At 46.3% G+C, this 27,610-nt stretch overlaps 1 protein-coding gene across 4 annotated transcripts; it reads right to left on the reverse strand.

The window, feature by feature from the left end:
• Positions 1-295: 295 nt before the first annotated feature.
• NUP85 (nucleoporin 85) lies at positions 296-26,159 on the reverse strand. Of its 4 annotated transcripts, none has more exons than XM_004013131.5 (19): positions 26,049-26,159; positions 20,886-20,979; positions 17,262-17,424; positions 14,266-14,336; positions 13,608-13,651; positions 12,520-12,589; positions 11,243-11,364; positions 8,516-8,650; positions 8,300-8,422; positions 7,967-8,098; positions 7,620-7,726; positions 4,427-4,510; positions 4,207-4,272; positions 3,863-4,014; positions 3,021-3,138; positions 2,818-2,918; positions 1,408-1,559; positions 805-906; positions 296-473 (listed from the first exon to the last, which is right to left on the reverse strand). In XM_004013131.5, exons 1-19 carry the CDS (start codon positions 26,079-26,081, stop codon positions 372-374), a joined length of 1,971 nt encoding a protein of 656 aa, XP_004013180.1. In that variant the 5' UTR covers positions 26,082-26,159; the 3' UTR covers positions 296-371. The 4 variants fall into 4 exon arrangements, with proteins under 4 accessions (XP_004013180.1, XP_060250986.1, XP_060250987.1 ...); XM_060395003.1 differs by having other exon boundaries at positions 25,342-26,157; XM_060395004.1 differs by having other exon boundaries at positions 296-906.
• Between the last annotated feature and the right edge of the window lie 1,451 nt (positions 26,160-27,610).

Genomic DNA, 27,610 nt, shown 5'->3' on the forward strand with positions numbered 1-27,610 from the left:
GGAACTATCACAGCAATGCTAACCGGCGATCTCCAGCACAAAATAAAAAGCTGAATAATAAAAAAGATAACCAGAAAGCTAACAGATGATTCTGAGGGGAAGCCAAGTTTCAGATGCACAAGCAAACCACTGAACACTCTTGTTCAGGTTTCTACTTGCAGGCAGGAGGGCTCTGTGTTCCCCGTAACCTCAGGGATGCTTTCTCACCAAGGTGGCTACTTCAGGTTTCCAGTGCTGGCAGGTTAAAACCTCCCCACATGTAAGAACTGTTAAGTTCTGTAAGAACTTGCCTGTATTTGCAAAAAGAAACATTTATTCTTTTAAAAGTGTATATACATTGCCTTTACAAAGATACCATGTTGGAGCCAGCTTCAGGAACCTTCCAATGAGCCTTCTTTTATAATTGACCGAGCAAGATTCCGCGCAAGAGCAAGTCTCAGGATTTCCACCTTGGTGGTTTCAATATCATCATCCTAAAAGCAAAGAGAGCCTGTGTGAAGACCAGCAGGAAGTTTTCCTTCTTTCCCAAGACTAATCCAAAGGGAGAGAAAGGGCACACAACAGTCAGTAGTAACTTCCAGCAAGTTCTTCATATGAGACCAAGCTGCATGCAGAGGACCACCACAACTGACAGGAAAGGAAAAAAATCAAGATCCCAGAACACTAAAATCACCCCATTTCCTCCTAAAAAGTTAGTGTGCCATAGTCACAAGTGGTAATGTGAGAGGCGTGTGAGTTTGTAAGGGGCCAACATCTTGTGGGGCAGGGGCCTTCTCTCCTCCATCCTGGAACCATCAGACTGACCTGGAGCTGCTGGACGTCAGGCTCTCCACACAGCGGCCTTCCTGAGGTCAGATCTTCCAGACACCTCAGGAGCTCGTATGTCTGCTCCGCGGAGAAAATCACCTGTGGGGAGAGGCTGCTTCGCGGAGCTGTTCCCCAGCCAGTGCCTGTAGTGGTCTGTGCGAGGGCTCGGGCTGAGACAGCCTTTCTCATATCTCATGTGGAGAAGTGTGCTGGGGAGTGAGAGGCCCCACCCACTCCCAGCTCTTCTCGTCAAGGTCCTGGGCTGAGCACCGTCAGTGGACGGCTGCCTCATTCAAGTCATTTTCTTGTGGAGATACTAGATTTCCAGAGTGGGCGCTGGAAATACTAGAATTAGTATTTATTATTTCATGAATAAACCCAAAGTAAGAATATTCTACAAGAGAGCTGAACAGACTCTGCAAAAATGTCAAGGTTAAGGAAGACCAACAAAGGCAGAGGCACTGATGAGACACAAAAACTGAATTCTGGAGACACTAGATTCCCAGAGGGGGGCACACACACACCCCTACTTAGGAGACGATGGGTGATATACATTTGCAACAGCTACGGGATAAAAGACACTGTGGACTCAACCTGTACCTGTTTCTGTTCCAAAAGGGGCAGGGCGTCTGTCAACAGCGTCATCCAGAAAGACCGGGGGGCAATCTGGGACGTCATCAACGAGAGGAGGAGAGAAGCGGCATCGACAAAGCGTTTCTCCCCGTATAAGCGGTGGAACTCGCGGTACTTCCCTGTTGGGAAGAGAGAGCACTAGGTCACCTGTGACCCTAAACAAGAGACCCCAGAGCAAGGAAGTTCTTCCAAAGTGGCCTCTAAGCTCATCACCCAACGAGACCAAAAGGATTCAAAATCCTTGCTTAAAGGGGGCTCCAAAGAGCCAAACCTGGGAGAATATAAGCATCAAAATGAACGAGAGATATGGGTGATAATAGACTCAATAAAATAACCCTCGAGGCCATGGCTGATATAAATGAAAGAATAAATGGGAGGAAGGGGAGTTCCATATAGGGGAATGCCAACTAAAACACAATTTTATTGGCAGTCATAAAATCACCAGTAGTTATGAACACTAGTGGATCAAAGTCTGAGGAGATTTAAATAATCCTGAAGTACAGCTCCATAGATTAATAAATCTGTTTAATAAATTTTAGAGGAGACCCCTGGTGAATGCTGCTTTAACCAAGTGATCAAGGTGAACTCCACTAAGGGAGTTCCTATTAACACATACCCTCAGTGGAATTCCTGCCAAGTATATAACCTGAGGCTGTTCATGAATAAACCCAAAGTAAGAATATTCTACAAGAGAGCTGAACAGACTGCAAAAACATCAAGGTTAAGTAAGACCAACAAAGGCAGAGGCACTGATGAGATACGAAAACTAAATTCATGACAAAGGACTTTATTGGGATAACTGATGGAATCAGAATATGGATTGGGTGAGAGTATTCTATCAATGCTGAACCGCCTGATTTTCATAACTGGTTAAATAAGAGAATATTCTTATTCTTTAGGATATACATGCTCAGATATTTAGGGAGGAAGAGAAACAATGTCTCCAACGTACTTTCAAACTATTCCCCAAAAACCTGACTGACAGAATGAAACAAATAAGGCAAAACAAATAACTGGTTAACCTGGTAAAGTGTGTAGGGTAGTCTCATTCCTTACACTACTTTCACAATTTCTAAGTTTCAAATTACCAGAAAATGTTAGCAAAAAATACTCTTTGCAGAGACCACATAGGCGCCTATGTATTTTGATGTTTTTTTGCCCCCTTTGGTCATGCTACATAGTATGTGGGCTCTTGGTTCCCCCACCAGGGATCAAACCTGCGCCCCGTGCAGTGGAAGCACGGAGTCTTAACCACTGGACTGCCAGGGAAGCCCCTCAGAGTTCTATGTGTTTTGGACTGGAGAAGTCTAGAACTTCTGTGCAAGTCCCTATCTGTGCGCTTGTGCTGAAGGTCCAGGGGACAGCTCAGAGACTCACCCAGGAACGTCAGTCGATCACTGAGCATCATGGCTGGCCCCAGGTTGTCAATGAGATCCAGGTCAGAGAAGCAACCTCGCTCACAGTAATCCCTGAGGAACCTGCAAGGCCGGCCCAGAGATGAGAGCGGCAGCCCCAGGCCCCCTCCTCAGCCCTGCAGCTTCCCAGGCAGCACCCAGGAAGCACACAGAAGGGGAGCCCACCTGTCTGACACCAGCGTGGCAAAGGCAGCATCTTTGGCTCGAATGCTCCAAGACAGAGCAGAGCCCAGGCGATTGTTGCGGACCGCTTTCATGGCCAAGATCTTACAGATGCTGCGAACTTTGCAGGGAAAAGAGAAAAGGCAAACCATTCACCCTACAAATCACTCCATTCCCAAACCCTGCTGAGATAGGAACAGCCTTCCTACTGCCTCTGAGTTTTATGTGGCTTCTCTGGGCAGCAGAACTAGGAACTGTGAGGTTTATAAATTGTCTTCTGGCCTCGTTAACAGTCTGACCCACCCTGGTAGGCTTTGGCTTTCTGAGGAGGTTTCACGTCAGGGGTAGCAAGAATACATGCAAGGCTCCCCACATATCAGCACGTCATTATCTGTCCACATGCTGAAAATCCTACCAAGCTTTGGGTCTTGAGTGCTATATGCTTTCAGGGACAGTCATAAACACGCAGTGCCTCTGGGAAGAATAACTATTTAGGCCTGTACCACTCAACAGTGAAGGGGGAAGAGATGGGGCAAACTTTAACGTCTCCCCGTGCTCTTCCTGAGGCATCTCCAGTCCTGCATCCCCCCAAGCTAGCCTGAGCCAGCAACAGCAACCCCCCTGGGACAGGACAAACCACGGCTGCCCCAGCCTGACCTCTGGTTGGAAGCACGAGCGTAGAAGTGGTCAGGACCTTTATAGCAGGCAGCGTGCTTGACTGCTTCTAGGTCCCAGTGGGCCCCCAGCTCTTCTTCCCCCTGCCCCAGGGATTCTCCAACGCTCTGGCTCACCTCCTGGCAGCTACTGCCCAGACTTTCTGAAGGCTGGGAGGAGAGTCCACTCACCTTGCTCCGTCATCTGCCGCTGCTCACAGACCCGCAGTACCTTGAGGGCTTTCTGCTCCGTGGTCAAAGGGATCCGCTCAATATGCAGCTCCAGAGAGACCCGGCCCAGCTCTGGACAGTGGTCACAGTAGTCCACACCCAGCTGCCACAGGCTGCATGGGTCCGAGGGGGATAGACATGAGGGCTGGAGAGCCCAGAGGCTGCCCTGGGGTCGGGAACCAGCCTCCAAGGCAGCTCTTCCCCAGACCCTGTGCCCTCAAGGAACCAGACGGGAGAGAGCCGCGTCTACCGGCAGTGCCTGCTAGAGAGCACCCCGCTGCCCCTCAACCCTGCGGCCTTCCTACCTGTGATGAGCGAAGAGTCCTGAGGCATATTCTAGCAGGAGGAACTCTCTCATGTTGGATCCAAAGCTGGCAGAGAACAGACCACGAGACCAAGGCTCCCGGGCTGCTCTTCAGGGCCCTCTTCGGCAGCCCAACCTCCCCTGGGGCATTCTGGTCACCCCGCCCTGAAGGGCCTGGGTGGCAGCAAGCAGAAAGGCTGGCATGGCCACGGCGTACTCACTAGAGGTTGTGCGACTGCAGGAGCTTGCAGTGATCCAGCAGGTCTGTCAGATGGGCCACGAACCACCAGTTGCTCAGGGCAAGGCTACGGGTCAGACAGCAAGGCGAGAAGCAACATCAGGGTTAGCGGCCATGGCCCCCAGGTGTGGAGCATAAGAGGAGCCCCACACCTCCTCTGCTATAAAAGGAGGGGAGGGACAGTGTCAAGCTGGACTCTGTCTGCCCGCTAGGTGGGGACTAATAACACACCAAGAAGGACATTCAACCCCAAGACAGCAGCCAGCAAGACGTTTTATTGGAGAACGTCACACCGAAAAATAAAATCCAAGGACCCAATGAGATATAGAGAATGCAGATACAGGGTAATGGGTAAGAAAAGGATGAAAAAAACCAATGGGATTTGATTCTTGATGAAACACGGAATTCAAAGAACTATGTCTGTGTGCCTTTGGATTGCTGTTTATGTTCTATTAACATTTCTCACTATTGCATAGTTTTGATTAGCATATTTGATGAACACAATTATATATACATGACAGCACTTTAAAAACCACCTTGTATTGTCTATTAATACTTTGTATAAAAAATTATTTTTTGCTTGATTACATGATTAATAATCTGGTTTTATTGGATATGTAATCTGACACATAACGAAGGTCTAAAAGTCCATCCCCAAACCACATTTAATCAAAACCTAAAATCATCTCTAGCCCTTATTAAAAATGACATTTTCTAGGGCCCTCTAAATGTTCCAGATGTTAAGTTTTTTATATCGCCAAATTTTGTAAGCTCACTAGCATTCTGTATAGAATACACCAAGGCACTCACTGCAGTGTGAACACATCATTTTGAGTTACATTTTTAATTTGTTACTTGGCATAGGCCTTTCTGTATCTGTATATAATGCTTGAGTATTTTTTAAATCTTGGGAGAGGGAAAAGCACCTTCAATGTTGCTAGGGTAAAAAATCCTGCTCTCAGGATATAAAAAGAGTAGGGATTGGTTTACACTGAATGACTGACTAAATGGGCTGTCTGCCCTGCCCTGGGGCTGCTGTCGTTCTGTGAAGTACATGCCAGGTCCCCTTTTCCTTTTGCTGGATGGCAAGAATTGGCAGCTGCAACCCACAAGAGAAGAAATCCAATTTTTCCTCCAGCTGTGGATATGCCAGGCAAACACGTGGTGGCCCTTCAGCAGAAGCTGGTAAACTGTGATCTCCCAGGGCCTCCCTGGGATTCCCTCATGGCTCAGATGGTAAAAGAGCCTGCCCACCATGCGGGCGGCGTGAGTTCAATCCCTGCGTCAGGAAGATCCCCTGGAGAAGGAAATGGCAACCCACTCCAGCATTCTTGCCTGGAAAATCCCATGGACTGAGGAGCCTGGAGGCTACATGCAGTCAATAGGATCACAAAGAGCTGGAGATGACTGAGTGACTACACTTTCAGGGTCTCTCTGCTCTGCCTCTGGAGCCCTGTCTGCCCCACAGCCTGGCATGGTTGACATGGCAGCATCAAGTACCCCTATAGAAAGCTTCCTTCTAGCTGAGGAAGGGTTCCCTCATTCTCCCTAAGAGGAGTGAACAGCTGACACCAGACCTGCAGCTCAAGGCTCCCCTACACCACCAGCGCCCCAGCGAGACAGAGGCGCTACTGTCCCCTGGGAAGCGAGCTGGGGCCTAACCACAACAACCCATGAGAAAGCTAGTGCTCAGGAGACCCCAGATCCCACCCTTCCTCGTCCAAGAGGGCACTCTCTCTCTGAGGATACTTCAGCCCTTCTTTCAATTAATGGGCAGAGGTCTGGGACCTGCTTTTCAGAGTACGGCAGGAAGAAGCTTACTGATCAGGAAAACCCGAGCTCCTAGATTCCGAGCTAGTGGAAATACCTCGATTTTTTTCCTGCCTGCCAGGGTAGACGGACACCCAGACTGAGGGGCTGCAAGTCTGATCATTCCTCCTTCAAGACTGGCAGGGGTGATGCATTTTTCAGCGGCGTTCATTAGCACCACGCCTCTTTGTTACACTTCTTTACCTTTTCCTTCTACAACCACTGAAAACAGCAAGGTGCTTTACCTTTTTTATTGTCCTTCCTTCCTCTTTAGCTCAAATCTGTCTTGATCCTAAAATCCCAGATGTGGCTTATGAAGGAAGCCCTCGAAGAAATAACCCACTGCCTGTAACAGACAACACATTCTGGAATGCCTATTGCTTTGAATTAGAGACAGAGATACTGACAAAGCTAAAGACTAGTGTCTGTGCCTCTGGGAGCCATCCCCACTGATCCTTCACTGCAGATACAACCCCTTGCCAAAATCAGCTGAATTCTGTTAAGTTATCTTCCAGTTCCAACCAGTCCCTATTTTAGAGGTTTGTGAAAAGAATATGGACACAAACCTTCCTTTCTCCAAGTCTAACACCATTTTCTGAATGGTGGGCCTTGGCTTTCTTTTAGCCAAACAGAAGAGCAGGTAGCATGGGTGGGGTGGGGGTGGGGGGTGGAATCGGGGAGACCTTCCCACTGCCCAGATTCACTAACAAAGAAAAGATCCAGTGTGGAGGTCAGTGAATTCAATGCCTGAGCAGGGCCACCTGCCCCAGTGGTTCCCAGCCTTCTCCCTCTGCACGAAGAGGGAGGGGAAGTTCTCTCTGACCGACTACATGTGGGGATTCTGGAAAGCTTTGCTTTGGATTCATTGTTTCACGCTCCCTTTCCTGCCTTGCTGAAGGTCTGGGGAGAGATCTGGGGAGAGGGCTGGTGTAGAGTCTCTGCTCTGAACAGACCCAGCCCCGTGTGGTGGCGTGGTAGCTCCTGGCTCACCAGAGAAGTGCTGTCCTGTAAGGTAGCTGCATGTCCATCAGGTTCCAAGAAACAAGCTGGCTGGCTATTTCTGGATTTTAAATACCATAGTAATTTCTTGCAATATTACTTTAAGTAAACATCCCTAAAGTGTAAACTGTTAAAGATACAGGAGCCTGCAAGCCTCAGGAAGGCCCCCAGGCTTGTCCAGAGAAGACACTGTCTACCTAATGTGGCGGGGGGTGCGGGTCTGTGGGAAGAAGCCTAAGACACCAACAGGAAGGAGCAGGACGCTCTGGAAAAGGACGGCGGTGATGGGCGTGTGACATGGTGAATGCACCAGCCGCTGCACTGCAGCCCTGAGGCGCCCAGCATGGTGGTGGTGCAGCGGGTCCTACCTGCACTCCTTGATCACTTGGTGGATGTCAAACTCGAACGCTGCCATCAAGATGTTGTCCAGGGGCTCTGGGCTGCTCTCACCTCCCAGAAACAGGTCAAGGCTGGACTGTGGAAAGGTGGTGACCCATTCAGTCCCTGGATGGTGGCAGAGACTCAAGGGGGCAGGCAGGGCTGCTGTGTAGGGGACCCGGGAGAAGGGCAATGGGGTCCTTCAAACTGGGCCCAAGGAAAGCCCCCTCTGTTCCCCAGGGAGGGTCAAGTCAACAAGGCCACACGGTGAAAGTGACTGGCAGGGAGTGGAGCCCCGGACGCCGACTCCCCTCCCCTCCTGGAGGAGCTGACGCACCTGAGCGTAGAGGTGCAGATCCATGGGCTTGACCGTAGGCTGAGAGTACAGCAGCCGGGTCACCAGGAAGTGATACCAGTTACTCAGAAGCTCCTTCTGCTCCAGCAGGGCGGCATCATCTCCCAGCAGGACCTGAGAAGAGACGCTGTCCCTTAACTCTGGGGACACTTCCCTGTAAGGCTCATCTCAGCTGGAGCAGCTGAGTTAAAAGCTCACTCCTTCCCAACAGGGCCCACACAGAGCCCCGTCTGAGGAGGAGCTGCTGCTGAGCTGGATGCCAGGACTCCAGGAGGAGCTGGCTTGGCCCCTGGCCAGGACCCGCTCCCAGCAGACCTTGCAGAGGGACTCGAGGTGGGGGTTGGAGGCGAACGTGCCGTCCTGGAGGTGCCGCTCGCATTCCTCGTGCCAGTGCTGCCACCTCAGCTCCAGCTCCGTCAGGGTCTGCGTGTTCCCAGGCTGTGGGAGAGACGCAGACAGGGGCGGTCACCACGGCAGCCCCTCACGCTCCCTGTATAAACCTCTCTCTGCGACCCAGGCGGCTCCACATACGCTGAGAACGGGCATGGTCCTCATCAGGTCCCCCAGGACTCGGCACATGCCTGCAGAGGTGGGGTTGGTGTCGGCTTCCTTGGAGAGCATCTGTCGGGCCTCGTCCAGCCGGCCCTGTAGCACCAAGGTGGTCACCTGGGAGGACACCAAGAACACAGCATCCAGGCGGAGGCTCAGCAGCCAGTCCCCTCAGCCTGCTTTGGCTTCCTCATCCTGGAGAAGTGTGATGGTTTCTCCGTCAGAGGTAATTTAATTCATCCAACCTTCTAGTTTCAACCCGTACCATGCTTTTCAAACTGCGTGTTGTTGTATCGCACTGCAGGTGACTGACTTTTTAAAAATGAAACAGAAAATAAAAATTACCAAAGTGCATCAAATAAAGCACTGATCTGTAAAAGTTTCAGTTAAAAGAAAAAGTTCTAGTTCAAATACTGGGTTAGCCAAATTTGGTTCAGGTTTTTGCATGCTATTTTATGGCCTGGGTTCAATTCCTGGTTGGGGAACTAAGATCCTGCTAGCCACGGCAAAAGAAAAGGAAGAAGAAGCAAGCCAAGGAAACACATGCTGCCCAGTCCCAGTCCCTTTCCCTGATTCCAAACACGCACATCCTGTTGCCAATGGCTCCACTTGGTTCACAGGCACCTTAACATGCCTCGAAATGAACACCGGGTCGCTTCCAACCCACCAACCCACATTCTTCTCTTTCTTACACATCCAATTCATTAGCGAATCCTATCACTGTACCTTTAAACTGCATCCAGAATCAAATCACTTCTTACCACCTCCTCCACTCAGCTCCTACCCGGGTCCAAGTTACCACCACAGCTGCCTGATTTAGGACCTGAGCCTCCAGGCTGGTCTCTCCGTTCTGCTTTTGCTCTATTCTCAGCAGTGCAGCCAGAAAAGCCTTTGAAAACCTAAATCAGGGACTTCCCTGCTGGTCCAGTGGCTAAGACTCAGTGCTCCCAATGCAGGAAGCCTGGGTTCCATCCCTGGTCAGGGAACTAGATCCCACACGCCGCAATTAAGAGATCACATGCTGCAACTAAAGAGCCTGCATGCCACAACTAAGACCCAGCACAGCCAAATAAGTATTTTTTAAAAGAAAAGGAACTCTAAGTCAGATCACAGTGTTCCTGTGTTTGACTCTCTAATGTCCTCTGTACCCCAGCTGACTCAGGAGTAGAACGGGAGCTCTACTGTGTCCATCAGCCAGGTCATACCTTTATCTCCTTCAGCTAACCGAATCAGAACAGCTCTGTGGGACAGGTGTCACACTCTCCAGGCCACACACGAAGAAACTAAAGGCAGTCAAGTGACTCACTAGAGCTCACAGATGGTAAGAGGCAGAGCTGGGATGCTAACCTGGCCAGCTTGGCACCACAGACCCTGTTCTTAGCATTCAACTACCCTGCCTCTCTGGGGCTTTCCTGGTGGCTCAGTGGTAAAGAATCCTCCTGCCAATGAGAAGATGCAGGTTTGATCCCGGGGTAGGGAGGATCCCCTGGAGAAGGAAACAGCAACCCATTCCAGAATCCTCGCCTGGAAAATCCCATGGACAAAGGAACCTGGTGGGCTATAGCCCACAGGGTCCCAAGAGTCAGACAGGACCAAGTGACTAAGCATCACCACCACACTGCCTCTCTAGGAGCTGAGCCCTCACTCCTCGTCACCTCCTCAGGTTCCTACTCACACGTCACCTCACAAGGGTGCCCTTCCTCGACTTTAATACTCCCAATTCCCCTCTCTTGCTCTTTCTCTCCAGAGCGCTTCGCTTTTACACATATTTTACTTGCTTCTATATTTATTTCCGGTCTCCCCACCCAGAATGCAAGTTCCGTAAGGGTAGGAACCACTGCCTGCTTTGGTCCTGGTTGTTTCCTCAGGGCCTGCACACAGCACCACTCAAATACACAGTGAATGAATCACACACTTAAACCCTAGGCCCAACCATTTCTGAACAAAGGCTCTCCCCTTTACCTGCACAGATCTCGGAGCACCCGAAGGCCTCAGAAACAGCATTAAAGGCAGCAGCTCTTTACCTGAATTTCAGATGATATAAGTCTCCAACATTCAAGTCAACCAGCAACCTCCGCCCTGGTCGCTCCATACTGGGTCATAGGTCAGTATAGGTGAATGGAAAAGTACTGCTCTCCCAGACATAGAATACACACACACACACAAACTTTCAAACTGACCATCCAAAATGACTGGGATCATCAATGTCTTTGTTTTTAATAGCTTTACTGATTGCAATGTACACCTTATAAACATTTACCTGTTTAAGTGTCTAATTCGGTGAATTTGAGTAAGTTTATGGAGTTGGGCACTATCATCACAACTCAGCTTCAGAACACATCTAACACCTCAAAACCGCCCTCAGCTCACTGACATCAAACCCCTACCCCAGCACCTATCCATCGGCTTTGCACTGTCTTCACCAAGTCTCATTCTTAGATCCACAAACAGATCAAAATTCCCTTCTCACTGTGAAGTCTACAAAGCATTATTTTTCTTACATGATAACTTAGTTCAAAACTCTCCCATGGAGCAGGGAAGAAAACACCTCCCTAAGCACGCCTCCCTAAGCACATCTCCATGATCACAGACTCAAAGAACAACACGCACACGGGTTCAGCAGGGAAACCCGCAGGCCAGCCCAGGGGCCCAGGCCAAAGAGAATACGAGGAGGAAGGCAGGGAGGCCCAGCACGCACAAGGGTCTTACCAAGTTCCAGAAGCTCTCGTGTTTGCTTGGATTCTCACTGCCCAGAACATCTGCTGACAAATTGTCCACCTCGCACACATGCAGTCGGACCCAGTCAAGGAGGTACAGGAGGAGAGGGCCAGCTGGGAGGAAACACATAAGCAGTAGATTCCACTTTCTCAAAGTACAGAGAATGTAGGGCAGGCGAGCGAACTATGGTGGAAGTGGTCTGTCCCTCTTCAGTGAGCGGGCGTGTGCTCCTGACAACAGGGCTGAGCTAGCGAATGGACTTCTGTGGGCACCTCCTCTGTGCCACGCAGCTCAACCTTTCACTGAATCGTTGGGGGCGCTGAACATGAGACCCAGATCTCACCAGCCCGACCACCCCCAGCTTCTTCACAACTACGCAATACTCGGTGACATCAGCAGTGGCCATATGGGGATGGCACTGACTAGGTGCCAGGTACACAAACGTGATAGAAAGACAGCAACAGTCCTCAGAATCTACTGGAAGAGGCAAGCAGACAACCAACCAATTCAATTTCAGGCTGCTCAGTGCTTGAGCAGGAGTTATGAATAAAAAGCTGTGACCACAGAGAGACTACTAATACACACTTATGGACAACAGTAAATACAAACCATTAGAAGAAAGCAAAAAGGCCTACAGCCCCTCCACAGAGAGCCCACTGTACTGCCCACAGGATACTGTACTGACCACAATCAAATTCAAGATCAAGGGAATAATTCAGAGTGGACGCATGAAGCTGTAGGGTTGCCCCTGACCCAATCACCAGCAAAGGAATTCTCTAAGGGATTCTGCCTTCCACCACCTAATCTTGCCTCACATCCGTACAACATTTTTCATTCTTAAAATTTTAAACAACAGAAATGTACTGTCTTGTGTTTCAGGAGGCTAAAAGTCTCTGGAGCTGGGAGGGCTGGTTCCCTCGGAGGCTGAAGAACCTGCACACACCTCTCCCGAGCTTCTAAAACTTTCTAAAGCTTCACCAGTCCATGGTATAAATATGGACCACCCCTTTCGCACACTAGTTTAATATCTGTTTCTTCATATTTTTTAGGGGTCACCTGCCTACAACTAAGGTTTTCAGAAGATACTCTGACTCTTTGCAGTATCTTGACAAAAACACAGGCTTCTTCAGGCATCCTGTAACACCTCCCAATGCTTATATTGATGAAAAGCAACGAAAAGAGCATTCTAGGCAACAAAACACTCAGCACAGCACAGGACAGGGTAGGGGGACACCTCTGCCGCTGTGACAAGATCATTCTGTGCTCACCTGGGGCTACTTCGATAAAAAGAATCTCACAAAGGTTCCAAATGAGTTCCATTGCCGACAGAATGGAGACCTAAGGAAGGAACAAGTTTTGACTGAAAACGTCCCAAAGATTTTTTTCCCCTAGAGCTAAGAAACAAAGCAGAGCTTGAAACACATGATGGTCATTCATTAACTCAACATTTATAGACTGTTCCTATGGTAGGGGTCCCCACAAGACAGTCAGAGAATTTTAGGGGGTGGGACACAGAATAATAGTTTCTGTTTTAATGGTTGTGGTTTTACTTTAATGTGCGTTAGGAAAATGTAGGTAGCTCTTTACACCCAATCTTGATGAATATTATACTTTAGGAAGCAGCTCTTAGTAAAAAGGGAGATTTGATTTTTAGAAAAATATTTAGCAAATAATATAATAATATACAGGTACAGCAAAAATTAATGATGTTGATATTCAAGGGACTGATGTTTAGGAAACAGTCTATTAAAAAAGTAAACCCAATGTAAGACTCCAAAATAAATCAGCTGTGGACCCTGACCTTAGGAATATGCAGTACCCCTATCATCCTCCTTATACAATCACAGAATTTTATACCTTAATCATAAGGAAAAATAAATGGTCTGATGACTTCAGAGATGGTGCACCAGTCCCTACTGACTACTGAGTTTGAATAATATAAAAATTCTAACCAAAGAATGAGAATTCTTTAAGTCACCTTCCAACTAAAATGTAACAATCAGCCATTTAAAAATACTGGTGCATTGAGTATTGTTCATGAGACTAACCAGTGGTTCTAAAACCTCAGCTCACTATCTCAGGTGACACAACGTGGTTAGGATTTATATTTCCCTTAAGAGCTAAAAACTTGTACAAGTGTTTATCAAGCACATCCTTGTGCTCCAAGGTGCTAAGCCTTGAAGAGGGCACCAGGAGGTTCAAGATGCTTCTTACCACTCCAAGGAATTGCCTGTCTACCTGGCAAGAAAAGAGACGTCTGCAGTATCAGTGATTACAAAGCCACCCCTGGTGGCTACTGAGGACTCAGAAGGACATGAATGGTGCTAGTATGACACAGGCGGCCCCACCCCCTTACCTGGCTGCTGAACTGGCGGCCCCTGGCTGAATCTTTATCAGCAACTAACAAAACACAAAGTATTTTAAGTGAGCAATGTAACTTGAGTCTTACTGTTAAAGAGCTTCATATGCAGGTACTATGGCTTGTGCCTTCTGATGACCACCCATTTTCACTACAGATTTTTCTGGAAACATGCTTCATATCTCTGCTGTACATCAATGATCTCAAACCACGGCCCAGAAATGACAAGTGTCCCTTTCAACTACAATGTGGCAAACGTAGAGACCACCATGCTATACAAGATTCTACCAGCATCTACGAGTCACATGGCTCTCGGGGTTATGCTAACCTTCAATCACCAAGATCAAAGAACTGGAATGTAATTGTCACAGGTCTTTAATTTGGCCCTTTAGCCTCATACCTGCTAACATAATATGTTCTAATTTGCTCTAAAACGTACTCAAGACTATGGGGTCGCACAGAGTCAGACATGACTGAAGCGACTTAGCAGCAGCAGCAGCAGCAGTACTCAAGACAACTGCCAGAAAATTAAAGATTATGTAAGATAGGAAAGTGAGTGTTAAACTAGAATGTCAATCAGATTTTACCTTGTAGTACTTATAGCCAGGTAAATACTTCAATTACTCTCACATACACACATACACACAATACTTACCTGCAAATTGGTGCATTTCCTCCATGCACGCTCTTATGACTGATCGGTAATTTTTACTCACTCGAACCAATCTACAAAAGATGAAATGGTATACAAGATGAACCTGGAACAGTTTGCGGTGACAGAAAATAAGAAACATCTTGTGATGATAGAAAGTATCCAAAAAAAAAAAAAAAAAAAAAGATAAAAAGCTTGCTGACAGACAGGAGCCAACTTGAAGGAGTTCCTCATGGCCAAAGCTAAAACAACTTGAGCCACAAAATAAACAAAATACCATATAACCCAGGGACTAAAAGAAATATCCATGAGTCCACAAGGATATTAACTGTCTCAAATGAGACCCCCTAATGGATCCTAAAATTAGTGGCTGAAATTTGAGGAGAAATGGGATTTTCATAGTCTCAGAGCTTTCCCCCCAAATACTAGTTACAAAGGGAAAGATGATAACTTTATAGTACAGAAACCCAGTAGAAACCACATTAACCAAGTGATCAAGGTCAATATAAACATAATAAAACATCAGCATCACGAACCTCATGATGTGATGTGTGAAGGACACATCGCACCACTTCTCTGGTATTCTTGCTAAAAATGCATAATCTCTGCTCAGTCATGAGAAAACATCTGACAAACCCAGGACAGTTTTCAAGATAATTGGTCAATATTTTTCAAAAGTGATAAGGCCATGAAGCAGATTAGGGAGAAAAAAACTAAATGCAACCTCATTTGGTTGCAGAAGAGAAAAAAGGGCATTAGTGGAAAAAATAGTGGAACTGAAATAAGGCCTTCAGTTAATCATACTGCATCAACATTTAAGTTTCCCGGTTTAAATACCAGTAATGTGGTTGTACAAGATACTAACATCAGAGAAGGTGGATGAGGTATGTACAGAAGTCTATTATTTTTGCACTTTTTCTGTATGTTTCACATTATTTCAAAACAGAGTTCTTAAAAAAGGAAAGAGCAGAACAAAACAAACAGAAAAGGAACTGGCTATTAGTTACCAAGATGTAGATCCTTAGGAAGAAACGTCAGTTCTAAATGAAGAGACCTAAATGCTGCCTACTGGCTCCATTATTTTTGTTTACTTTCTGGCTCCCTTTAAAGATGAACAGAAGCTACAACGGGGCCAGCAGCAGTTGAAGTAACTTGCACACACTCTCACTTAATTTTTCAGTCAAGACTCAGCCCCAAATAAGTAACTCACCTGGCCAAAAACCAAGATGATGTGCTGACCCCCACACACAAAACAGGAGCTACCCTCCCACCATTAGCAGGACATTCACATGTTCACTAATTTATTAAATTCAGCAAATATTTAAAAGCATCTATTATATAGAGGAATGAGGATATTTGGGAGCAGAAGGCCCATATAAACAAGACAGGGTCCCTGCCTTCAGGGAATTACAGGACTTTTGACATGCTTTGGTCAACAGAGATTTCTCTGAGTTATCAATATCCTGTACCAGAGCCTCTTGTCACCAGTGATCTTTCATAAGCACACAGACACACACACATGCTGACCAGGGTATCTTCTGAGGTGATTCACCTGTAAAATGCTTATCAAGGAAGTAAAATACTGTGACACTGCGGTTTATAAGAAGAAATAAAACACTAATCTTCACCCCTAATCCCTGACCCACAGCTCCTAAAATCTTTGAATAAATTCCTAAATGACAAGAGCACTAGCAGCATCTTTTGTTCCAACTCTAGGTAGCTCTTGGATGACGACTGATCACCAGAAAGCCCAAGCCATAATTAGAAATTGAAATTATCAGCCCTGTCCCTGACTTCCCCAGAGAGGGGAGAGGGCCATAAATGGAGATGATAATTGATCATGCCTACATGAGGAAGATTCCATAAAATCTCAAAAGCAAGGGGTTTGGAGAGCTTCCAGGTGGGTGAACACATCCATGTACCAGGATGGTGACACACCCCAACTCCACAGGGACGGGGTTCCAGCACTTGAGACTCTTCCAGACCAGGCCCCACGTTCATCTTCACCTGGCTGTCCATCTGGGTCCTTTCTTATATCCTTTAATGAACTGCTAAACTTGTTTCCTTGAGTTCTGTGAGCTCCTCCAGCAAATTTATCAAACCTGAGGTCACCATGGGAACCTCTGATTTATAGCCAAGCTGGAGAGCAGCTGTAGGTAACCTGGGGACACACTATTTGTGACTGGCATCTGAATGGGAGGCAGTTTTGTGCAATAGAGCCCCTAATTGGTGGAATCTGTTGCTATCTCCAGGTAGGCAGTGTCAGAATACAGGAACTGAATTGTAGGACACCCAGCTGGGGTCAGAGAACTGCTTGGTGCGTGAAAATTCCCACACATTTGATGTCAGAAGGGTTATGAGTGAAACACAGGAAAAACTTTTTGTTTTTCCAACACAAATACCAACATTATCTATTCCCTAGACATATGAATAGACACTAAGAAAAACCTAGCACAGGGGCTCTCAAACGCTACTTGTACTTGACTCACCTAGAGACTTTAGGATCCACCCCTAGAAATTTTGGAGATATGAGGTGAGGCCTGAATAAGGACCTGACACTGACGCAGTTAATTCACAAACCACACTTCAACCAATTCTAGTCTATAAACAATGCAAGTTTTCTGGTCTCTTCCCCAAAAAATGCCTTGAAAATAATTCTTTAAAGACAAAACAAAACTCTCAACAGTGGGACCTCATTCAATGACTCTCGGGTGCTTATCTGGCCTAAATTTTATTCTTTGGAGGGTAAATGAAGTACGAATAGAAACAAAGAAAGCTCATCAAGCAGCCAGCAAGTCGACTGGCAGCCATTCACACATTCTCTGTAGGACTTCTCCATCCATGACCACTTACACTGCCCAGCAGAGGCCAGAAAATCAAACCCAGAGTCCCATATTTCTCCAGGAGGTCCATCCACTGTGCAAAAGGAAAAGGATGCATTTCACTTGGTTTTTCAAAATTCAGTTGTGGGAGGCAGCACCTATCAGAAACCAACTTACTGAGCTTTCCTGGATTTTCCAGTCAACTCTTCTTCAATTCTCTGGAGGCCCACGAAGATCCCATGGGATTCATTGAAGAGTTTTCTCAGGATTTTGGAGTAAACATCTATATCCTTTCGGATGATATGGATAAAGGGGCAACCTGCCACCATCTCTGATTTTTCTGAAACAGGAAAAAAAAAAATAACATCGATCACCATCATCCTCATCAAAGCACTCTAAAAATTTTCATTTGAGTAGCTAACTACAAAAGCTTCAGCTTCTTTGCTACTGATTTCATGACACATTATTTAGCCACACATGAATTTTTATTTTTACTTATTTTGGCCATGCAGCATGCAGGACCTTAGTTTCCCAACCAGGGCTGGAACCCATACCCCTGCAGTGGGAGCACAGAGTCCTAACCGAATAGCTGGAGAAGTTCCTCATATGTGAATCTTTTAGTCTTTATTCATTTTGGCTGTGCTGGGTCTTCGCTGCTGCTTGGACTTTTCTCTAGTTGCAGGGGGCGGGGCCTACTCTCTAGGTGTGGTGCAGGGGCTTCTCTTTGCCGTGGCTTCTCTTATTGTGGAGCACGGGCTCTAGGGCATGCATTTCAGTAGCTGTGGGTCACTGGCTTAGCAGTTGCAGTTCCTGGGCTCTAGAGCACAGGTTCGAGTTGTGGCACACAGGATTAGCTGCTCCACGGCATATGGGATCTTCCTGGACCAGGGATCGAACCCATGTCTCCTGCATTCGCAGGTGGACTCTTTATCACTCAGCCACCTGGGAAGCCCCCATATATGAATTTTTTTAATGTGTGTTTTTTTCTTATTGAAAGATAATTGCTTTACAGAATTTTACTGTTTTCTGTCAAACCTCAACATGAATCAGCCATAGGTATACATATGTCCCCTCCCTTTTGAATCCCCCTCCCATCTCCCTCTCCATCCCACCCCTCTAGGTTGATACAGAGCCCCAGTTTGAGTTTCCTCAGCCATACAGCAAATTCCTGTTGGCTCTCTATTTTACATATGATAACGTAAGTTTCCATGTTATTCTTTCCATACATCTCACCCTCCCCTCCCCTTTCCCCATGGCCATTAAGTCTATTCGCTATGTCTGTTTCTCCACTGTTGCCCTGTAAATAAATTCTTCAGTATCATTTTCCTAGATTCTGTATATACGTATTAGAATATGGTATTTATCTTTTTCTTTCTCACTTCACTCTGTATAACAGGTTCTAGGTTCATCCACCTCATTACAACTGACTCAAATGCATTTCTTTTTATGGCTGAGTAATATTCCATTGTGTATATTTACCACAGTTTTTTTATCCATTCATCCGTTGATGGACATCTAGGTTACTTCCATGTTCTAGCTATTGTAAATAGTGCTGCAAAGAACAATAGGATACATGTGTCTCTTTCAATTTTGGTTTCCTCAGGGTATATGTTGAGGAGTGGAATTGCTGGGTCATACGGTGGTTTTATTCCTAGTTTTTTTTTTTAAGGAATTTCCATGCAGTCTTCCATAGTGGCGGCATCAATCTTCATTCCCACCAACAGTCCAAGAGTGTTCCCTTTTCTCCACACCCTCTCCAGCATTTATTGTCTGTAGACTTTTTGATGAGGGCCATTCTGACTGGTGTGAGGTGCCATCTCATTGTGGTTTTGATTTGCATTTCTCCAATAATGAGCAATGTTGAACATTTTTTCATGTGGTTGTTAGCCATCTGTATGTCTTCTTTGGAGAAATGTCTGTTTAGGTCTTTTCCTCACTTTTTTATTGGGTTGTTTTTCTGGTATTGAGTTGTATGAGCTGCTTGTATATTTTGGAAATTAATCCTTTGTCAGTTGCTTCATTTGCTATTATTTTCTCCCATTCTGAGGGGGTTTTTTTCCACCTTGTTTATAGTTTCCTTTGCTGTGCAAAAGCTTTTAAGTTTAATCAGGTTCCTCTTATTTACTTTTGTTTTTATTTCCATTACTCTAGGAGGTGGGTCATAGAGGATCTTGCTTTATGACATATGTGAATTTTTATACACAAATATTTAATCTTAGACTTTATCCCTCAACTCACTAGCATACTCTGTAAAGACATTTCACCTCTATCCATTGAAATATACTATGAAAAAAAAAGGAAACCACTTAATATTACCCTATGTAAACTCAAAAAATAAGATAAACCCACACCTAAAGTCTTACAAAATGTCAAAATAAAGTTTCCTTTTATATTACTTTTTATTGCCATTATTCCTAAAACAAAGAATCAAGAACTGACTAGACTATTTTGCAACAGTGATGAAAAGGCTCTGTAATGATAAATTATAAACCAACAACTTATGGAAATTTCACATACAGCAGCTTTTCAAATAGGTTGTGATAACGTTCAATGGCTTGTTGTGAATGTGATTTCAATAAATACAAAAAGAAAGAAAATCTTGAGTTTCCAACAATCAAGAACAAGCTAAAATGTTGATAAGCTTTCCCATTAAGTAGGGAAAGAAGCTGTTCAGACACAGTCACAGAAGTTTCTCTTTTGAGCAACTTCTACCACTCTACCAAACTTGAGATTCTCAATACCAAGATATCCCATAGATATTTGGCAACATCAGGGATCATTTCAAACTATAAAATCAAGAAAAACTACTCTACTTAAAAATTACACGAGGGGCTTCACAGGTGGCACAGTGGTAAAGAACACGCTTGCCAATGCAGAAGCCACAAGAGATGAGAGTTCGATCCCTGGGTCAGAAAGATTCCCTGGAGAAGGAAATGGCATCCCACTCCAGTATCCTTGCCTGGGGAATCCCATGGACAGAGGAGGCTGGAGGGCTACAGTCCGTAAGATTGCAGAGTCAGACACTACTGAGCATCAGTGGTCTAGTGGTTACAACTCCATGCTTCCAATGCAGGGGTCATGGGTTCAATCCCTAGTAAGGGAACTTAGATCCCACATGCCATGCCAAGTGGCAAAAAAATTTAATTAAAAAAAAAAAATCATACGAACTACATACTACGTAATTTGCTAAAATTATATGACCTTCATTAGCTCAATGTGCTCCCAACAAAAGAGGAAAACCTCTATATTTGGATAAAGAACATGACAAAGATTCACAAAATAATCCTTTCAACATTTCCTGAGATTTCTTTCTTCAAAAGGAGAAAGCAAAATCAAGTATCAAGAAGTCTATTTTACCTTGCTACTATAGGGAGTCTCCATCGGAAAGGTAAGAGCCATGTCCGACACCTGACGGAGCTTAGAGGACAAGTTATTTTGTTCACAATGAAAAAATGAAGGTAAGGGCTGTGACATCAGCAAACATTCACAATGAGGGGACTACTACAAAGAGAACTTAGTCACTCAGGGACAAAAAGGGAAACAAAAAGCTTCAAGTTTTTAAGTATAAAGAAAACTTTAACACTGGGAAGATCACTGTTAACTTTTTTCCCCTGGACTCAACATCTGCCAAGTCTCACAAATCAATGAAAATCTTAAATAGCTAAAAAGTTTCAAAAATGAAAATGATACAAAAGAAGTTCAACTGTTTTCATATCTAAGCTAGTCAAATCTGAGAGAATAAAGAGAGAAAAAAAAATTGTACCAACACAGATAATCTAAAAGAGAAACAAAAAAACCTACCTTTTCTATTGAAAGAGGTTTCACACACCAGCATCTCTCCTGGACCCCAGTCAAAACACATTTGCTTCTTCTGGGAATTCACTCCTGGAATCCACTAGTGGGGAAAAAAAAAAAAAAAAAAAGGCACAGAAACTGTTATTCTTCCTAAAGGCTTTGCTTTCAATTGACTTGCAAGTATAATTCTAGTGATCAGTGGTCGTGAAAGTTATCAATCTATAAATACAACTGAGTGTGGCTGAGATAAGCCCAGTCTGATAGACCCTAAATGAGCAAGAGTTTTGTTAGGCACCTTGACCCAGCCTGCCACTTCTCAAGTGCTGATGAAAAGGAAAGCTACCCCCTAATCAATTATTATATGGTAATTTAGTGATCTGTAGTTCAGAAAAAGGGCAGTTAAAAAAATTAAACAGGAATTGAACCTCCATTACTCACTAAAAAGACCTCCAATCCCATGGCCTCTATGTCACATCTTAATGGCGCTTTATTTTTTTCTCCAACTCAGTCACACCAATTCCTCTGAGTCTCAGCTTCATAAATCCAACTGCATAATCCACCCTTTATGAGTTATCTAACCTCCAGAGCTATATCCATAACATCAAGAGCCAAAACAGGAACTTAATTTATGGCTGCACACGGGCTTTCTGTAGTTGCGGTGCTCGGGCTTCTCACTGTGGTGGCTTCTCCAGTTGTGGGCTTAGCTGTCCTGCAGCATGTGAAATCTGCCCGGAACAAGGACTGAACCTGTGTCCCCTGCATTGGCAGGTAGATTCTTACCCACTGAACCACCAGGAAAGTCCCAATACAGGGACTTCTGATGCTCATTCCCAAACCTCATTCCACTTCCGAAGTAGGACAAAGCCTTCCCCAACTGTCAGGAGCAACCCTTGTAATCCTCCGCTTTCCCTCATGACCCACTGAGGTCGTGCTAGTGGTAAAGAATCCGCCTGCCAATGCAGGAGACACAGGTTTGATCCCTGGGTGGGGAAGATCCCCTGGAGAAGGAAATGACAACCCACTCCATTATTCTTTCCTGGAAAATCCTATGGGCAGAGGAGCCTAGAGGGCTACAGTCCATGGGGTCGCAAAGAGTCAGGCACAACTGAGTACATGCATCTCTCCCATACCTCAGCAATTCCACTTCTAGGTATTTATCTGGAAAGAACCAAAAAAGTGAAGTAAAGTGAAGTGAAAGTTGCTCAGTCATGTCTGACTCTTTGTGACCCCATGGACTATAGTCCATGGGATTCTCCAGGCCAGAATACTGGAGTGGGTAGCTGCTCCCTTCTCCAGGGGATCTTCCCAACCCAGGTCTCCCACATTGCAGGCAGATTCTTTACCAGCTGAGCCACCAGGGAAGCCCTTAAAAAAAAAAAAGGACAAGAACTGTAACTCACATTTCTTAAGAGTCCTTGACCTAAAAAGATAATACCATTGGTCTAGAAAAACTACTCAAGATTAATCTCTTTGGATCCACACTGAAACATTTCTGAATCTGCTAATTACTAACTGGCCTTCATGAGCCTTGATATATATTCACCCTATAAAAAGTGACAATAGTTTTCAAGGTTATTCATCAGCCTCTTGAGAGTGTGTATAGAGCAAGCTTAAAGAGCAGACTCTCAAATACAGACATGACTGAATTCAAACTTTCATTGTTGAGGTTCAGACTCTAGACTATGGATGATGCCCTTCTGAGAGGCTGTGTCCACAAGGCCAACCTGGTCTTCCTACCTGGTCTTCCCAACACCTATGTAAAGCTGGGTTGTCACAAGTCAGTCATCACTACTGGGGGCAAAATTCAGCTTTGATTGTTTTCATTCCATTTGTAAATGCATGACTAATTGTCATGGTTCAATAGCAAGTAGCTCTCCAGGGTCGCACAGACTACTGGGAAAGTTTCCCCATCCAAAGATTCTGACATAAGGAAAGGAGGGAAAAGCAAGATAACATGTAGTCTGAAAAAGTCCCAGTGATTCCAACAGTCTGTTTTTCCTCCCTCAAAACAGTGACACAGTCCTTGATGGATATTTAGCATTTAAAGTACTTCATATATGCATTAAAAGTTAACACTCTATAGAATATAGTAGTAAGCTTTATAGAGTGTAACATCCCACGTTCACTGCCGTTTGAGATCTCATGTCTCTTGTCCAGTTAGCTTTGAACTGACTTCTATTTTCAGTTTTTGGTTTTGTGAGATACTGCTTTGCAATTTGATGGCTTCAGCAGAAAGCTGAAGGAATCTCAACTTTCTAAAAAGCAAAAACGTAAGGTCAGGCAGCTTGCCGTTTAGCAGGGCTTATAGGTTACCAAGAGCTAAGAGATGCAAAACAAGCCTAAACAGACAGACGGAAATATTTCCTAGTCAGGGAAGTCAGGGAAAGCTTTTCTGACAAAGAGGCTGCTGGAGCTTGTACGTAAAAAAATGAGTGGGATAGAAAGCTAAGAGAGAAGAGCATCCCAGATGGGGGAAGGATAGGTATCCCTCTTCTAACAGCCATGAATCTCCTTCTAAGCATCATATATCATCCACATCTGACATACTCTCCTGAGAGTTCAAACAGATGTGAAAGCAAACAGAGCAATGAAAAAGCAGGAGTATTCTCCCGAGACCTAGTAGATGCTGAAAAGATCAAGAAGAGATAGAAAGAATACATGGAAGAACTGTATAAAAAAGATCTTAATGAACCGGATTACTAGTTAGTCCGGTTGTAGTTAGTCACCCAGAGTCAGACATTCTGGAGTGCAAAGTCAAGTGGGCCTTAGGAGAAGCACTGCTGTTAATAAAGCTAGTGGATGTGATGAAATTCCAGCAGAACTACTCAAATCCCTGAAGGAGAATACCATCAAGGATTTGCATTCATTATGTCAGCAAGTCTGGAAGACCCAGCAGTGGCCACATGACTGGAAAAGGTAATCTTCATCTCAATTCCCAAGAAGGGTAGTACCAAAGAATGTGCTAACCATCAGACAATTGCACTCATCTCCCATGCTAGTAAGATCATGCTTAAAATCTTGCATGCTAGGCTGAAGCATTATGCGAACCAAGAACTTCCAGATGTCCAAGCTGGGCTTAGAAAAGAAAGAGGAACTAGAGATCAAATTGCCAACATTTGCTGGATGATACAGAAAGCAAGGGAATTTCAAAAAAACATCTATCTCTGCTTCATCAACTACCCTAAAGCCTTTGACTGTGTGGATCATGACAAACTGTGGAAAGCTCTTAGAGAGATGGGAATACCAGACCATCACACCTGTCTCCTAAGAAATACTCCCTGACAAATATTTCCATTTGTCCACTTAGGCTTGTTCTACACCTCTTAGCTCTTGGTAACCTGTAAGCCCTGCTAAATGGCAAAGAAGCAAAGTTAGAAGCAGGAGAAACATCAACAGACTTAGATGATGACACCACCCTAATGGCAGAAAGTGAAGAGGAACTAAAGAGCCTCTTGATGAGTGTGGAGGAGAGTGAAAGAGTCAGCTTAAGGCTAAATATTAAAAAAAACTAAGATCATGGCATCTGGCTCCATTCAGTTCAGTTGAGTTCAGTTGCTCAGTCATGTCCGACTCTTTGCGACCCCATGAATTGCAGCACACCAGGCCTCCCTGTCCATCACCAACCCCCGGAGTTCACTCAGACTCATGTCCATCAAGTCCGTGATGCCATCCAGCCATCTCATCCTCAGTCGTCCCCTTCTCCTCCTGCCCCCAATCCCTCCCAGCATCAGAGCCTTTTCCAATGAGTCAACTCTTTGCATGAGGTGGCCAAAGTATTGGAGTTTCAGCTTTAGCATCAGTCCTTCCAAAGAACACCCACGACTGATCTCCCTTAGAATGGACTGGTTGGATCTTGCAGTCCATGGGACTCTCAAGAGTCTTCTCCAGCACCACAGTTCAAAAACATCAATTCTTCGGTGCTCAGCTTTCTTCACAGTCCAACTCTCGCATCCATACATGACCACTGGAAAAACCATAGCCTTGACTAGACGGACCTCTGTTGGCAACGTAATGTCTCTGCTTTTGAATATGCTATCTAGGTTGGTCATAACTTTCCTTCCAAGGAGTAAGCCTCTTTTAATTTCATGGCTGCAATCACCACTGCAGCAAATAGAAGGGGGAAAGGTGGAAGTAATGACAGATTTCCTCTTGAGCTCCAAAATCTCTGCAGATAGTGAATGCAGCCATGAAATCAAACACAATTGCTTCTTGACAGGAAAGTGATGACAAACCTAGGCAGTGAGTTGAAAAGCAGAGACATTACCAACAAAGGTTCGTGTTGTCAACGATATGGTCTTCCCAGGGGTCATGTACAGTTGTGAGAGCTGGACCATAAAGAAGGCAGAATGCCAAAGAATTGATGCCTTCGAACTGTGGTGCTGGAGAAGACTCCTGAAAGTCCCTTGGACAGGAAGGAGATCAAACCAGTCAATCTTAAGGGAGGTCAATCCTGAATACTCACTGGAGGGACTGTTGCTGAAGCTGAAGCTCCAGTATTTTGGTCATCTGATGAGAACAGACGACTCATTTGGCAAAGTCCCTGATGTTGAGAAAGATCGAGGGCAGGAGGAGCAGAGGGCGTCAGAGGACGAGATGAAGCGACGGCATCAAGGATGGAATGAACTTGAACTTAAGCAAACTCCGGGAGGTGGTGAGGGACAGGGAGGCCTGGCGTGCTGCAGTCCATGGGGTCGCAAAGAGTCGGACACGACTGGGCCACTGAACAACAGCAGTCTCCCAAGAGAACTATACTTGGTAAACCTACGGCCTGCTCAAGCAGAAGCCAGGCTCAGGGGGCTGCGACGTGAAGCTTTGCTCCGCTGGGAGAAAAAAAGCCGTACAATATCTCCGCCTGGCTCCAACCCGCTCATTAAAGCTTTAGCCCAACAGGAAAAGCCAGAGAAGCAGGGAGGTCGGGGAGGCAAGGGACAGAAAGGAACAGAGTTGGGGGGGCGGTCTCCAGGGCCAGGTATTCCTCAGAATACACATGGGAGCAGAAACCCAGCGACCACCACGACCCACACGCGGGGAGCGAATTAATGCGACTTCCGAACGGGGGGCAACTGTGCTGAGGGAAGGGGCCGGGCACCCTGCCAGCGGCAGGGACGAGGCGGACCCAATCTCCGGGCCCCAGGGCGGGGGAGAGCGTACTGTTCGGGGCCCCCTTACAGTGACCGTCGGCTCGCTGTCGAACTCCTCCATAGCGCCGCACCACAGCCGCCGGGAACTCGCGGGGCCGCCAGGGCTCGCGCCTCAGGGCTCCGGCTCAGGGCCGGCTGCGAGAGAGGACCCCGCGCGTGAGCGCCTCCCGCACTGCCTGCAGGCCCAGAGGCCCGCCGCGGCGGGGCCTTCTCCTCAGAGCCTCGGCCACCCGCTCTGCGGCGCTGCCCACGCGCCCCTCCTTCTGGCCTCGACCACACGAACGGGGAAGGCAGCACTAGGGGCGGCCTGCCCTCACGGGACCCCTTTCGCCAGAGCCGGCGCCGCCGCGGACACCCCTGAGCCGGGCGGAAAGAAGGCCCCCCGGAGACGGCGGGAGCGGCGGGGAGGCGGCTGCGCGTGCGCGGTCGAGGGCGAGCTCTCGGTTTGGCCCCGGCGGGAGCGAGTTCACCACCTCTGGCGAGCCTGGGTTTCCTTCCCGCGCCTCGGTCTGCAGGCTCCAGTCGTCGGCGCCGCTGCTTTTTCCGTGGCAGGAGCCCCGTTGGTCCATCGGGCTTGTGTACGAAGGTATTCGTCACCAGCCCCTACCCCAAAAGGCTCCAGAGGCGTGAGGGGGACGAGATTGATGCAGCTGAAACAGCTAGGAAACGGAGACCCCTGGGCTCAGTTGAACACAAATACTGGTTTGTTATGGGCTTCCCAGGTGGCTCAGTGGTCAAGAATACCGAGACGCGGGTTCGATCCCGGGGTGGGAAAGATCCCCTACAGAAGAAAATGGCAACCCTCTCATACTCTTGCCTGGGAAAATCCCATGGACAGAGGAGCCTGGCGGACTACAGTTCATGGAGTCGCAAGAGTCGAACGCGGCTTAGCGACTGAACAACTGATTTGTTATCTCACCAAAGAAAAGCAGGAGAAAAAATCAAATCAGGGAATTTGAATCCCAGATCTTGTTATGGAAAACCTCAAAAGTGCTTCGGTGACCTAAAGGAGTTATTTATTTTGTGAGTGCCATGTTTACAAATGTATACACATACAAAGACGGAGAAGGCAATGGCACCCCACTCCAGTATTCTTGCCTGGAAAATCCCATGGACGGAGAAGCCTGGAAGGCTGCAGTCCATGGGGTCGCTGAGGGTTGGACACGACTGAGCGACTTCACTTTCACTTTTCACTTTCATGCATTGGAGAAGGAAATGGCAACCCACTCCAGTGTTCTTGCCTGGAGAATCCCAGGGACGGGGGAGCCTGGTGGGCTGCCCTCTCTGGGGTCGCACAGAATCGGACACGACTGAAGCGACTTAGCAGCAGCGGCAGCAGCAGCAGACATACAAAGAAGAGAATATTACTGGTTCTAAATTCCCAAATAAGCGCATTTTTTTTTAAACAAGCTGGAACTAATTCGATATCTTAAACCTTTGGAAACGGTGCCTGAAAATGTAGCAGCTCTTATTATCTAGAAAAGAAATTCGATATGAAAATAAAGACAAATTTTCAGTAATTTACTTCGGGAAGCACTTCCTTCACTGAGATGATTCTCAACGACCTATTTGAATAGTAGAAATAAGATG

Source organism: Ovis aries, chromosome 11, assembly GCF_016772045.2.
Source record: "Ovis aries strain OAR_USU_Benz2616 breed Rambouillet chromosome 11, ARS-UI_Ramb_v3.0, whole genome shotgun sequence".
Classification (NCBI taxonomy): domain Eukaryota; kingdom Metazoa; phylum Chordata; class Mammalia; order Artiodactyla; family Bovidae; genus Ovis; species Ovis aries.